Source organism: Limulus polyphemus, unplaced genomic scaffold (assembly GCF_000517525.1).
Source record: "Limulus polyphemus unplaced genomic scaffold, Limulus_polyphemus-2.1.2 Scaffold1495, whole genome shotgun sequence".
In the NCBI taxonomy this organism is placed as follows: Eukaryota; Metazoa; Arthropoda; class Merostomata; order Xiphosura; family Limulidae; genus Limulus; species Limulus polyphemus.
The window spans coordinates 70497-86471 of NW_013667105.1; the positions used below are offsets into that span (position 1 = coordinate 70497).

Here is a 15975-nt window from a genome sequence, read left to right on the forward strand (position 1 = left end):
AAGTTTACAACATGTCTGGCAACATTACAGTTAGAGTGAAACAGTTAATTTATAACATCCAGTAAGGTACTGCAAGTTTACAACATGTCTGGCAACATTACAGTTAGAGTGAAACAGTTAATTTATAACATCCAGTAAGGTACTGCAAGTTTACAACATGTCTGGCAACATTACAGTTAGAGTGAAACAGCTAATTTATAACATCCAGTAAGGTACTGCAAGTTTACAACATGTCTGGCAACATTACAGTAAGAGTGAAACAGCTAATTTGTAATGGCAAGTATTTATGTAGCAACCAGTTGGGCACTGTAAGTTGTTAATTTAAAATGTGTGGAAACATTAAATTGGATAAATTATGGTACCTGTCTTGTGGAATATATTTGTGTCCATAGATATGTATAATGTTTTGAAATAACAGTTTCTTTTAAATCATGTGTATTTTGGATGCTTATCACCTCCTTAAACCTGAGCAGATGCTATCCGCATCCAGCCGAAAATTCCAATTTATCCATCGAATGATGACAGCGTCTGATAACATTTATGTCTCTTTGGGTGAAAACTAATCCAAACCATGTTATTATCCACAAAATTAATAAAATAGAAATTTTATAAGGTATGGTGATAATTATTAGGAAATCATGAAAATAATACCAGTAGAATGAGCAAAACCTTCTAGGTTTAAAGAGTTTATTAAAGTAAATCAGTACGCTGGTATAAAGACTGGTCGTACTATGTTATTTCAGTAATCTTTTGTAGGATATCACATTGTCAGCAAAAAATGTGATTCTAGTATATTACATTCCAGTTTTGACAAAGTTATAGTTGTGTTGCAAGTTTTTTGTAGATATTTGATTTCATATCACAGAAACAAATTACAAGTTAAAGATCCACCACACTTCATTACATCAATATTTTTTACAGTTTGATAAATTATTAACTAAACCATCATAAGGTTTATTTTTACTAATTGCAAAGCACAAAAAAAAGGGTCTATGAAGGATTTGTTATTTACACGGATTCCATGATGTAGATGTGGATCTTACAACTTATTTTAAAAACTTGATAACATAAAATTAGTTTAGAATACATTTTTATTAAGGTTGTTTTTTGTGCTCTAAATTTATTTAATGGTTGCAGAAGGCTTAGGTTGGCATTTCAAGTCATACATGGATGTATTATGATCCAACCCAGTCCTTAAGTGCCTCATATGTTGATTTGCATTAAGTATATGCTATTGAGAGAACCTATGTGAAGACTTCAAGCATATAAATGTTTTGGTCTGTAAAAGAAACATAAATGAAAACATGAAGTGGGAGATAATTCTAAAACTATAAAACCACCTGGAAGATTTGAGATAGATATGTCTAATTTTTTCTCAACTTCAGCATAATACATGTCAGAAAATAGATCCCTATCCATCATATAACTTTATACTGACAAGAAATTTCATCTTTAAAATTTTATTTCTTAAAGATCGATACTCAGGTGAGATTTCAAAGCAGTGATTTCTTCTAAAGGTTAAATCTTTCTAGTAAGAGTTTTAAAATTTTTATCCATATCACTTTCACAGCAGATTTGGCATAGAACTGTACAACAGATCAAAACACATCTAATTGAAATATTTCTTCTCTCATGGGATTTCTAACCCAGAGCATTAATGTAGCTTTAGATGAACCTAAGCAACTTTGATCCTTTGCAGACATCTGTGATTGATTATGTGAAACCATCTGATCTGAAGAAGGAGCTCAACGAAAAGTTTCGTGAACGGTTTCCACTGATTCAGTTGACATTAAGCAAACTTCGAAGGTGAGTGAAGAGCTATGGGATGGGATTAACATTCATGTAATTTTCATAACGTAATCATGTTTTATATGTAGCTCGATTGTCACAACAATGATTCACCTAGTGTTTCTCCTTTCAGCCTGAAACGGGAAATGTACAAGATCGCTAGACAAGAGGTAGGACATTTTTTCCATTCTTTAAATTTTAGTTATTTCTTTACAAATTTGGATATCTATTTGTAAAACAAGTGATTATTTATAATTAACTCTGTCTCAAGACATTGTAGGTGAAAATTCTATCAAACAAATAATTTAACCAACAAGTTTCTTCATTTGCCATACCTTATATTTAAATCCAAAATTGTAATTTGTCATCCAGTACAAGAGTACTAACATACAGATATGCTTTCAGTGAAATAGGTATGAAATTAATTTTTTTCTACTTGTTAAGTCCAATTTTTTCACACTGGCAATGTATTTCTTATTATTGGACTGGATATTTTACAAAAAGTCAAGTTTGTACTACTGTACTTTATTGTGCTTAAACAAAAAGAAATATATTTGTTAAAAACATTTTCAATAAACCAAATTATGTGATAACTAAATATTTAAGTTGTTTTCACTCATTTGTTCATTTTCATTTTACTTTTTTAAATGATCTTTGGGTATCAAGTAGGAAATAGGTCAGCATGTACATCAACTTCTTGTAATATACAGGGTTGGCACTACGATATAATACATGTATATTTAAACCTATAATGTATACAGTCTACAGTGTTAGTGTACATCAACTTCTTGTAATATACAGGGCTGGCACCATGATATAATACATGTATATTTAAACCTATAATGTATACAGTCTACAGTGTTAATGTACATCAACTTCTTGTAATATACAGGGTTGGCACCATGATATAATACATGTATATTTAAACCTATAATGTATACAGTCTTCAGTGTTAGTGTACATCAACTTCTTGTAATATACAGGGTTGGCACAATGATATAATACATGTATATTTAAACCTATAATGTATACAGTCTTCAGTGTTAGTGTACATCAACTTCTTGTAATATACAGGGTTGGCACCATGATATAATACATGTATATTTAAACCTATAATGTATACAGTCTACAGTGTTAGTGTACGTCAACTTCTTGTAATATACAGGGTTGGCGCCATGATATAATACATCTATTATTTTAAGCCTATAATTTATACAGTCTACAGTGTTAGTGTACATCATCATCTTGTATTATACAGGGCTGGGACAGTGATATAATACATCTATTATTTTAAACCTATAATTTATACAGTCTACAGTGTTAGTGTACATCAACATCTTGTATTATGCAGGGCTGGGACAGTGATATAATACATCTATTATTTTAAACCTATTATGTATACATTGTTCATCAAGTACAGCTTAGTAGTTAAGATACTGATCTGTATAGCTGAGGTTCTGTTATACACATCCAATTACCATTAAATAAAATTGCACCTTAAGGTCATGGGTGCATTATAAATATGATGGTTAAATTTTAGTTCTTTCGTTACAAAGGTTGGATATCTATTTTTACAACAAATGGCTATAAATCCCAGTCTTCAGTTTGACAAGAGTAACCTAAGATTTGGAAGTGAGGTGGTGTTAATTAGCTGCTTTCTCCCTCGTCTATCACTTCAGAATTAGGGACAGCTAGTGCACATAGCACATTATTATGTTACACCTTCTTATAAGTTTTTATTTTGTTAAATGTATTATCGTGTAGTTTTTAAGATTTTTTTTAAGATTATTCTACCATCTGTGTTATCTAGTAATAATTTTCTTTTATCATCAGTGTGGAATTGATCTGCTCACGGTGGCTCAGTCATATGTCTATTTTGAAAAGTTGATCTTAAAGGTGAGATTTTGTTTGTTTTTTTTAATATAATTAAGTAAAGCTTATAAATATATATTTTCATTTTGCGGAGCCCTATTAAAAGTTCAATGCAACATTTAAGTACTGTTTGTATATATCTAAAACAATAAACTAATATCATATTGTTTGTAAAACAGAAATAAAATTACAAGTACAGTATAATACCCCTTTCAATCCAATAAAATCTTATGAAAAGTTTAATTAATACTGTTGATTTTGAAAAAATTAATTTTAGAGCTTCCATTAATGCATATTTGCATTTGTGATTTCAAAAATACTCATTTGGATGCATAAAAACAGTATGCGTGTACTGCACACGCAAAATTTCCTTCATCATTCTCTGAAGTAAGGAGATATTTACTTTTCCTTGTTAAATATAAATCTGTGTGTATTTAAAAAAACACCAACATCAATATGATTTTCTGTTGCAATATTTACAAAGGACTATGTACATATCTAAAATTGAATTTCCAATAAAAATTGGGTTTCGTTATCGACAGCTAGTCTGTATAGAATCAGTTTTATTTCCAACCGGTGGTCGATTATAGTCAATACACCCATGCTTAATGGTTTTCCTCAACCCTTTTGTTGGATAAAACATATCGTGCTGGTTCCCGAAAATTGTCAGTTATTAAACAAAATATGAAATTAGGAATTTGATCTTTTCTAGTGTTTTGTGAAGTCGTGGGGAAAATCAACTTTTCGCATCAAATGGCCATAAACGTCAATCTGTTTGACGGATCGTAAGGATTAAAAACAGCTTCATTGTGGCCTTTGAGAGTATTTAAACACAAATGTATTTATGTATTCACCTCTACTGTTACTCGGTAATAAATTTACCATTTCTCTGAATAAAAGAATAAATGAACTCATCTATAGGATGCTCTTTTGTCTGCTCATAATACAATAACTTCACTCTTAACATAGAAATATAAATGCTGCATAATTTCAAAGTAATATATGAATCTGCAGTTATGATATTCAATAAATATTCAACCTCTGCCCTATCACACCCAATGCACAACATTCAATTTTCTGTGTGAAAAAACAAAATTAAATAAATTAAAATTTAAAATTCAAGTCAGTTTGGAAACAAACACATCATTGTGTGATATTAGACCACAGTTCCCCCTTGTGACAGATATCTGCTTCGTTCAACGTGAAGTGGTGCCACAAGCTTGACCTTAAAAGATGCATCTCATAGTGCTTGTAACAGCAACTTCCAATTTTTCCTTTCGACCCTCAAAATTTTAAGATAAAGAGTTCTTTAGACCAGAAACTCTGAAGCCTGGAGGAATCTCTGAATTTTTAGAATATTTACAAATACATGTTTGAATGTTAATGACATTAATAATCAGTTGTTAAGCATTACTGGAAAATTACATATCACAGTATGGTTTATTAAATTCACCAAAGTGAAACAAATCAAGCAACAAAGCCTAGATTCTGTTAAATATCTTAAGTATGAAATCAGTTTTAACTTATCCAATTAGATCAATACTTTAAGGTACTAATTAGTTAAATAATTAAAATTTCTGTAGATTACTTGTTCAAGGCCATGTGTTATTAATGCATTGTTATTTTAAGTTATTTCCATGCTAAAGCTATTCAAATATGCATCAATAACTTAAATATAAACATCTAAAGGATACAATAATAGTAACATCACTAAATAAAAGCTGTTTTACCTTTCAATTTCTTCTGGATTAGATGTTGGTGAGTAAACATAACAGAAAACTCTGTGTCGGTGCTTGTTTACTTCTCTCAGCCAAACTTAATGATGTCAAGGGTGCTGATCTCAAGACTCTATTGGAGGTAAACTGGACCTGGTATTATAAAGTATATAAACAGTGACAGCAAATATTTTGGTTTGTTTTTTAAAAGAACTAAATACAAATATAATATGAGGAACAGCTAATTAGATTGAAAACGTTTATATAAAAGTTTAATTTCACATTCACATGCAGGATATGTGATTAATTCTTCCATGAATCTTAAGAGATATGAATTGCATGCATGATTGTAAAACACAAGTTCCCAAACTTTTCTAACCCCCAACTCATCTGCTTAGCCAGACAGTTTTCTGGAACCAAGCTCAACTAGGTAAAGGGGGTTGTTGTTTTAATATATTTCACTAAAGTCTAGTAGTACTCTAAATTTTATGCTTTTGTTTCTTTTTTTGTTTGACAACATTTCAGAATCATTATTTTATAATTTTGAAATAAAAGAAATATTTAAGTTTTTTTATCTTGTTCTGCAACCCACCCTAATAATTCTTGCAGCTCACGAGTGTAAACTACCGTTGAAAGAAACATAGTTACAAACACAATTATTCACTAATATAAACAAGAATACTCATCTGTATCTAAAGTGATAAACTGTACCTGTAATTCCTACAAATATTAGTTGTTGTTTTTTCAACATCTGATGGAGAGATTATCAAAATTAAAACCAAAAAACCTGCTGTTGCTCAAATAGTTATCAGAATTTTAAGTTGGATGTAACTATATATATATATATATATGTATAGGTATACATACACATAATTTATTTTTATACAGATTTTTTCTCTTTTTGTGATTGATTATAATATTGTGTCCTAAACATTATAACAGTGCTTCTATTAAAACTATGATGAACCCAAACTTCTTCCACGCTAGTTGCTCGTTTGTTTCCCGAGGTCTGAAAACCAGGTGTTATTTTACCTTCTTTTTTTTAATTGCATGAAACTGCAGGCTAAAATAAGTTTAGTATTTTGTTTCACTGGATCACAAGTCATTCTCTTCTGCAATAGAATGTAAATAAATACTTTATGTAATAACTGAGTAAGTATGATGCTGGTAAGGTTACTTTTGAGATGTTGAAAACCAGTGCTTCTCTTCCTCCATAGAAAATTGAATGTGGATTCCGTCTTAACCACAAGGACCTCCTAAATGCAGAGTTTGGAGTTCTGGTTGCAATGGAGTTTTCACTGCACTTGCCAACTTGGGAAATTTTTCCTCACTATCAACGCCTCCTTTATGAATCCTGACGATAACTTTCCAGCAGTTTTTGTCAGATACAAGCTGGATATTGATTTAGAACACTTCACTTTAATATAATAAAGATTGAAAGTTGGGAGTATAGTGCATAATTTTTGATATGTATACGAGTGTTGTATTTTTTATTGATAGCATCATTCCCAGAAAATTTGTTCTTCATTGTACAAGGTTGTGAAGAACGGTTTTGAAAGAACAGAAATTGTGTGGTGTCTTGCTGTCAAAAGAGTTGAAGAGTCAAAACTAAAAATTGAATTTTATCTATTTGCTGCTAATTAGCAGTGACTCAGAAAAAACTAGAATCAATTTTTCAAGGAAAAAGAAAGGAAATATTCATTTCAGTTAAACTCATGAATAAATGTTATGGAGGTATTCTAGATAAGACTGTTAAAATACTGACTTTACAATAGTGTATGAATCAGAAGTGAGCATGCTACATTATTTCTAGATTTTTTGTTGACCATTTTGGGTGGTTCTCCTCAACTCTAGTGAAAAGTTGAAGATATTATTTAGAATTCCAATGATTTTTTTAATGAGTTTTGTGTAAGCACACAAGTGTCCAATTCACAAATATGAAAACCATAACTCATATTATAGAGAAATCAACTGGAGATATGACAAGAATGACTTCATTTTATCAGAAGATATGGAATTATATAGATGATTTACAATAATATATAAAACTCGTGAGGTAAAGTTTCCTGTAAAAAAAACTGTCCTAAATATTTGATTCTTGTTAAAATTGTTTTAAGTTCAGTGAACTTGATAAATAAGGTTTCTTGTATAAATTATTGTACATGGTGTAAGCTCATTAAGGTATGTTTTTTAAAAGTTATGTTACTTGTTTTAAGTAATAAATGTGATTTGGGTGTAAGAATAGTATTGTTTAAAATTTCAAAGTGAAATCATAGTTTACAAGAACTTTTATCAAACAAATAGGAATAGGTTTTATTATCACATGTAAAAAATTCTAAAAAATAGTTTACCTTTCATAAACATGAGACTATTACACTGTTTAAAGAAGTGAAGTCTGGTAAATTTCGAGATAGCACTTTTTTTTACAGGTTCTGTATCATCAAGTTGTGTTTATATTGGTTTTGCTGCCAACATCGACAGAAAGCTAGATTAGGAAGTAGGGTGAAATCTGATTGTTTGGAAGTAGTTGAATGCAAAATTAGATCACTAGCTAAAAGTACCTAGGGTTACATGCAAAATTAGATCACTAGCTAAAAGTACCTAGGGTTACATGCAAAATTAGATCACTAGCTAAAAGTACCTAGGGTTACATGCAAAATGTAGTTGTAAAAAAAAAGATTTATTACTGTGTTCTTTAAAAATTTATTGTATGTTACTTGAATCAAAAGAAGTTTCTCCAACGAGATAAGACTTAGGGATAGGTTTAATGGTACTTTGAAACAGCATCAGACCATGATGAAGTTGTGCAAAGAGAGCCTGAGGTAATTTTGGCTTTTTATATAATTAAAAAGAATAAATAGACACTTCTATAAGGCAAGAAAGCTTATTTCTTTTATAGTCAATAAAATATTACCCCAATCACCAATACAAAAATCATTGAAAATCACTGAGACAATGGCTTTAAATAATACTATCTTCTATTGCAAAATCACAGTACAAATTATTGTATCCCATATATTAATATGTAGGATACATAGTTTGTGAGTTAAACTATGGAAGATTAGAATATTTTCAAGGTTATATGCCATTGCCAAAGAATTTTGTATGTTTTTCTTTAATATCAAACTTCTGCCCAATTAGCATCTCATTAATGTTTTCCTTTCCAAAAAAAATCTATCGAGGAAAATCTTTCAAGATTTTTGTTCCTCCAAAATTGGTAAAAGAACAAAACTAACTAATCTTGCATATAATAATGTCTTGAAGAATAAATTTGTAGCAGTAGTGCTGTCTGACTTTTGAGTCATAGTAGAACATCTAGTATTGTGAAAAAGCCATTGAAAGCTCAACAGTTATCTTTATTTGTATATTTTTTACTGAGTTATATAATAAATAGTCTGTTCAGAAAGTTATCAGTCTGTCTTGAGTTACATGTTTAGGTTACAATTGTAAATTTACTGTAAATGAATTAGTCATATACTACTATTGTACTGTAGCACATCTCCTTCTGGGATCATACCCATTTTTCTATATCAAGTATAGGAAATTTTGCCCAAAATATAGGGCAATGATAGGGTAAAATTAAAATATTTTTATATAATTTATAAAACAAATAAACAAAATCTGAACTGACTTCTTCTCCACTTATTCTTACCCACAATTCACTCTTTATTTCACAATAAGCATGATACTTCTTGTATAACAATGAAAACAATAAAAGCAACCATAACAGTAGCATTGTACAAGAGAGCTATTGATACTTTTCACACACACACACACACCAAGATCACTTTGCATTTACTTGTTTTTTTGTAAGATGTTATTCCTGAAAGTTTGATGCTAAAACATTCACTAAGTCATATTTTATTTTTCCTGTTCTCTTACCTACTGCAGATTTCATGTCAGTATTTACATTTTCCTTTGTTCATTTTCTAACATTGCTAAAGCTTTGTGTCTTTTTTTCAGTGCATCTTAAAAGTTTGGACTGGCTTCTTTAAGTATCTTATTGTTAACTTCAATGTCACCCTGTTCTGTCTTTATTTACTAAACCATTCTGCTTCTCTTATATTCTTCCTTACATCATTCTTTGTCTTGCAGTTCCTCTTCTTCCAGGCCTTGTACATACTGTGAGTGAACTGATTGTCCAACTTACAACATAATTTATGTTACTGTAATTAGTTGTGGATTTCCTCCATTTAAACTGTCACCAACTCTTATCATTTGCAAAGGATTGATTAAAGTTTCATCAAGCTATTGATGGCTTTGCAAAAGACATTGTAGGTGGTTTGGAGATTACAGAACCCAAGGTTCCTGTCTGTATAATGAGATCATTTATTGGTGAGAATGTTTTTGTATTTATGTTTAAACTGTTGTTACGTAACATCAATAGATTTTTGTAACACCAATCACCATCAACTACAGAATTTTTTCTGTCCATCTTTGCCTTATGCATGTCCAACTAGAAATGTTTGTGAGTGGTGCACAACTGTCTCTCTTTTTCTATGATTTGTCCAGCATCTCATATTTTTAATAATTTAAATGTAATTGTTTTTGTACCTGTTTACTTAGTGTTTCAGCAAACTGAATGGTATGTGACATAGAAAATATATCTTCTACAAGTATCTCCTTTACTTATGAACCGTTAACACATCCAACATGTTCTACAAGTTTTGCCTTGACTTATGAACCATTAACATATCCAACATCTTCTACAAGTTTCTCCTTGACTTATGAACCATTAACATATCCAACATCTTCTACAAGTTTCACCTTGAGTTATGAACCATTAACATATCCAACATCTACAAGTTTCTTCATAAGTCAAGCTGAAACTTGTAGAAGATGTTGGATATGTTAATGGTTCATAAGTCAGGGTGAAACTTGTAGAAGATGTTGGATATGTTAATGGTTCATAAGTCAAGCTCCATTAACATATCCAACATCTTCTACAAGTTTCTCCTTGAGTTATGAAACATTAACATATCCAACATCTTCTACAAGTTTCTCCTTGTATTATGAACCACTAACATATCCAACATCTTCTACAAGTTTTGCCTTGACTTATGAACCATTAACATATCCAACAACTTCTACAAGTTTCTCCTTGTCTTATGAACCATTAACATATCCAATTACTTACAACATTCTGGATGAGGACTTTTCATATTTTATATTGCTACATGAAATGAACTTGGTTGTGGACAGAGCATGGAATTCTGCAGGTTTGCAATTCATGTTCTGATAGTTCTTCAAAAAAGTCAGATAACAACTTCAGCTCTTGTAACCACACCATAACATCATAGAAATGTTTAGGAAATATTACGTGTGGATTAGTTTTCAATAAAATGATGCAGTTGAGCATATTGACACTTCCAGAAAGACTGAACTGCCTTACAAATCAGTTTAAATTGGCAAATCCAGACAAAGGTAAAAAAACAACATGTGCTACTATACTTGTTCTGCTACAGTATGGCTGACCTCTGCATACTTTTCAGTAAGTGTCAGTGGTCTGCCTACATGGTTTGTTACAAGTGCAACATATCTCATGAAATTTTTTTATGAACATGGACACAGCAACACTGGAATAAGGCCCACTTGGATGTTATACACTATAATAACTGCCTTGGCTTTGCATCCTTGGTTGTAATAACATATCATTTGTTCACTTCTCTGCATACTTGTTAGTTTCATATTGGTTTAATGAGATGCACTGTGACTATTTATACCAAGGTAAGTATGCCATACAACCAGTTGTTGCACTTCCAATGACAATTGTGGCAATTCAATCTGCATGATACCCTTTTTCCAGAATACTTTTTTTACAATCTTATATTTTTATAAGAATTAAAGGGCAAATGTGGGTCATCAAAAAACAAAACTATGGTTATTGAGCATAAACATGTATATGCACATTTATTCGATCTTTTCAAACAGTTTATCTGGTACTTTCTTCTCTTTTTTCCTAATACAAAGTGCAGTTTTTCCTATTAATGTGTTTTTCTGATCTTATACATATTCAATACTATTCATTCACCAATAACAAAGCAACAGAAAATGTCATGTAATTTTCTTAATTGTTTATCCTGCTAAGCAGTGTATGCATCATTCACTTAACAGTGTGTTGATCCAATGTGTGCTGGTGTTAAAAACATAAGTTTGTGATCTGTTGATTACTTCCATAATAATTTGATAATCATATTCAAGAAAAATGTTGTCTACTTCTTTCATTGATCCCTAACTAGTGATTCTTACTGGAATTTCTAGAAAGATACTACTGTAAATGTACTTATAATGTTGTGATAATAACTTCAAGTGTTGGGAAGTTGAATAGAATATATCTGCACTTCCATTAACAGCTAAAATGAAAATTATATATGTTGTCATTGTTTGGTATAAAATAAGTAAAAATTAATTTTAAGGCATAAATTATTAACATAGAAGGTTACAGGATTAATCCGTTTGTACACTTTGACTAACAGTTTAGTAAACTTTACTCATCCTGTCCAAAAGAACTTTGAGTAGTGCCAGTGGTGAAGACTTGTTTTTGTACGTAACTTGTATGTCTTTGTAAATATGTACATTTTTGCCATATGCTGTGTAAGTTTAAATTGTTTGTATAATTGCTTCCTTTATAAAATTAACAAAATTCAGATAATTTATTTCCTCAAAGGATTTCCTTGTTTATAAAATTTGTTTATTATCAGTACTGTGTGAGTTGTACATTTACTTGTTTTGTTTTTTTAATTTGTACAAATGTGTAAAATAATACACCTGAAAGTAAGTTAGCTGTAATTTAAAATTTCCAATGATTGCAACAGTACATTAACTTACAAAGATAGACAGATTTGTAGTTAGTCAAAAATAAAATAAAATTGATATAATATAAGATTATGTACATTTACAACATACTAACTTTTTTTGGACCTTATTCCAAGATCTGTGAAAGTCGCAACAAGCAAACTATTGAATGGTTTCAGTATTTCCAACTTTGAATTGTAATAAAATATTATGAGTGTAAAGGAGTAAGATACATATATATACATACATGTATAAAGAATTGTTTTTTTAATTTTCATAAAATAATCAGTAAATGTTGTTTAGATTTTATCCTGTAGTTATGAGTTCAACGTTAACACCAATGCAAGGATAATTTAGCATTTATGATAATGGTACATGAGAAAATAAACTGAATAAATCAAAATGTAAAGATCTAGCTATGTGTATTATTATGGTAAAAGAAAATTATATATTCATGGTCATTTAAGAAGAGTGGGCTTAAATTTTGGAATAAAAATCACATTAACTATACATCTTTTTTTATTTTTGCCTTTCACTGTCTGGCCTAACTGATGAATTCTGGTATTAAACGAAAAGCCTCTTGGGCACTGACTTGTGGAAAACAAAAAGTACAGCCAAAATTCTATTGAATCTGCAATGAAAAAATGAAGAAGAATGTGGGGAAAAAAATTACATTTTAAAGTGATTTTTTATCACAAATTTTAGGCTTATTGGTTTCTAATGATTTGCCAGCTTTTGGCATTTAAACCATATCATTTAAAGAGTTTGTGTGGTAGAAGCTATTCAAAAGACCGGTGGTACAGCAATAACCTTGAGGGTTTATAATGCTAAAAATTGTAGTTTGATACCTACAGTAGGTTTAAAGCAGACAACCTATAGCTTTGGACTTGAACATAAAACAACTTCTAAAAAGTTATCAGAAAGTATTTGTCTTGTTAAAATAGAATTGGTAGAATCTTGTCAGTTATACATTGTTGGTCTAAATAAGTTGCTCAGAGATGGGCAAGTTCTTTTAAGTAGTTGTTCACAAAACTCGACCTGATATCACAGATGGGCTACAAACTTATGTTTTAATTCTAATCCGTTACATTTGAGGCATTTAGAAGTTTCCAATGCTTAAGATCAATAGCCAGTAACAAAAGTTTCTTAAAAGTAATGATAAACTAATTTTTTGTGATCATATGAAATAGTACTTGTGGATTAATCTGGCCTGGGGCCACCAGATGCCTTTGTCTGCACAGATAATCATGAATTTATTAGTGTATACTTGAAAGGCATGTGTATTTTTCATGACATGAAATTTGTCTTCTTATTCACTCTATCATTGTTCAGAAGTTAATCAAAATTCATTCTTTACATTTTATTGTAAACTACTAATTTGTTGTTAGGTTCAAAGAATTTAGCTATTTTTCTCTTTTCTCTATGGTATTTCTTCAATTCCATTAGTATCTCTACTTGTCAACAAAGCTAAATAACTGTACAATAAAAAAGTACAAAGACTCCTATGGCTTTTTATTTTGGCCAGGGGGTTAGGAAGCTTGACTCTGAGTGTCACGGGTTCGAGTCTGCGTCCCACCAAACATGCCTGCCCTTTTAGCCATGGATGCATAATAATGTGACAGTCAATACCACTATTTATTGGTAAAAGAATACCCCAAGAGTGAGTGGTGATGACTAGCTACCTTCCCTCTAGTCTATCACTTCTAAATTAGTGATGGTTAACACAGATAGACTTCGAGTAGTTTTGCCCAAAATTCAACAAAAGAAGCAAACAAAACCTGTTTCATAAGACAGCCACCTATGAGATATAGTTGTTACTGTTCTAAACTGGAAGGTTGATTGATGTTGTTAAGGCTAGTCCTTTTAAATAGGTAGCAAAATTAATACCTTGTAGCTCATTATTCTGTCCATTCACTTTGTAAATGATTTAAACTAAGCCTGATATGCTTCTCTAGTACATTTCTATCATGGTCAGTTTTTGTCTTGATTGGGTGATATTGTTGAACTGGCCTGCTATATTTTGGAACTTGGTGACATAGTAATATAACTGGAGTAGTCCATGAAGGTTCTGCAATCATCAGTGACAAGTATAGACCACACGGGTTTTCCTCCTCCATACTTCATAGTTAATGGTGTTTGAAGTTGAAATTCTCACGCAGGTTTATCGAGAGGTTTGACTAAAGATTTCGGCGTCTACAATTAAATTATTTTGTATTATTCTAGCCCCCCCCCCCAATGGCACAGCGGTATGTCTGCGGGTTTACAACGCTAGAAACCTGGTTTCGATACCCGTGATGGGAAGAGCACCGATAGCTCTTTGTGTAACTTCGTGCTTAACTACAAACAAACAAATGTTATTCTAGAAATCCTGTATTTAAAAAAGCACTGTTGCTATAAAGATACAACTTTGACCACACATGTTTTGCGGGTCTCTGTTAATTAATTTAATACAAAATGAAACCAATCTTTATTCAAATAAACGGAAAAATATTGTGTTCGTACTTGCTTTAGGACACTGGATGGTCGCATCTTACTGGACTTATGAATTGGTCAATACATTTTTTTCTCACTAGATGTCTTCCCGTCAACCAACTCATAGAGATTAGCACTGTCACGTGATTGGTCATTACCATTCAACATAATGGAGGCCGTAATCTTTATACATCATCTGCCCATCAAGAACCTACTTGCAGCATTATAGCGAAATTTTCCGCCGCAGATCATGTATTATCTGTAGAGAACAACAAATGAACAAAAGCAGCTAGAACGAAGTGAACTTAACGGTTTTATGGAGTACGTTACGTGTTATGGGAGAACTGCACGGATTTAGAATAAATGACAAATTTTGAAAAATGAAAAGGTAGAAAATGCGTTTTTCATGCATGTTAAGTCGCTAACTGACTCACTCTCTGGTTCGCCGGTGAAACAGCGGTAAGTTCGCTGACTTACAATGCTAAAATCCGAGGCTCAATTCTTGCGGTGTACAGACCGTAGATAGCCCATATTGTAGTTTTGCGCTAAAGAAAACACACCCTCCCTCTATCCGTCTAACTTAATAGTTTCGTTTTGAGTTTACTTACTGATTATAAGTGTTATTTTATTAAAAGTTACAGCTTGTAAAGTATAAGAATGATGTTTTTAAAACAGGTACTTGAGAATGATCGCACCAGACATCAAAACTTCGTACCTGTTTTTAAAATATTGTTGCGTCATCGAGATCACGTGACTATTCTCACGCCCTCTACTTTCTAGAACTATCCTGTACTTTGGCGAATGCTCTAGCATTTACTAGATATAGGGTAGGCTGGTATATAAAAGAGGGTGACAACGTGACGGTAATGTGATGTGTGTTTAGATAGTGAGTAATTGAACTGCAGTCAGAAGTATTGTTGACGTTCGTTGATATAGCGTTTGTTTTAGCGCGATTGTTGAAAATAAGTGTATTGTAAAGTTATATTCAGAAAGAATAAACCAGTTTTATTAAGTAAGGACTTGTGTCGCTAAAGTTTCGTCGGAACGAAGTTACGGAAAGTTAATTAACAAACGGAGACGTAACAAATTGGTGTCAGAAGTGGAACGAAAAAAATGGAAACGGGAGGCGGAAAATCAAACTACAGTTTAGCAGACTTGATAGCAGCAATACAAGAGCAGCAAAAGAAACAAGAAGAGAGACAACAGCAGCTGCAAGAAAACCTGCAACAGTGGCAGCTCGAACAACAAAAGAAACAAGAAGAACGAGAAGAGAAATTACAACAGTTGTTAGAGGAAAAAGAAAAGAAACAAGAAGAACGAGAAGAGAAATTAC

The 15975-nt window shown here is 31.4% G+C and overlaps 1 protein-coding gene across 2 annotated transcripts in view; it reads left to right on the forward strand.

Annotated features, from left to right (window-relative positions):
* Positions 1 to 12075, forward strand: part of LOC106463832 (CDK5 and ABL1 enzyme substrate 2-like) — a 47316-nt gene extending 35241 nt beyond the window's left edge. For both annotated transcript variants that reach the window (XM_022391447.1, XM_013923910.2), the window contains 6 exons: positions 1700 to 1806; positions 1922 to 1958; positions 3622 to 3684; positions 5413 to 5517; positions 6593 to 10192; positions 10295 to 12075. In XM_022391447.1, coding sequence (XP_022247155.1) covers positions 1700 to 1806; positions 1922 to 1958; positions 3622 to 3684; positions 5413 to 5517; positions 6593 to 6733 — 453 coding nt within the window. In that variant the 3' untranslated portion in view covers positions 6734 to 10192; positions 10295 to 12075. The remainder of the gene's footprint in view (positions 1 to 1699; positions 1807 to 1921; positions 1959 to 3621; positions 3685 to 5412; positions 5518 to 6592; positions 10193 to 10294) is intronic.
* Positions 12076 to 15975: the final 3900 nt, after the last annotated feature.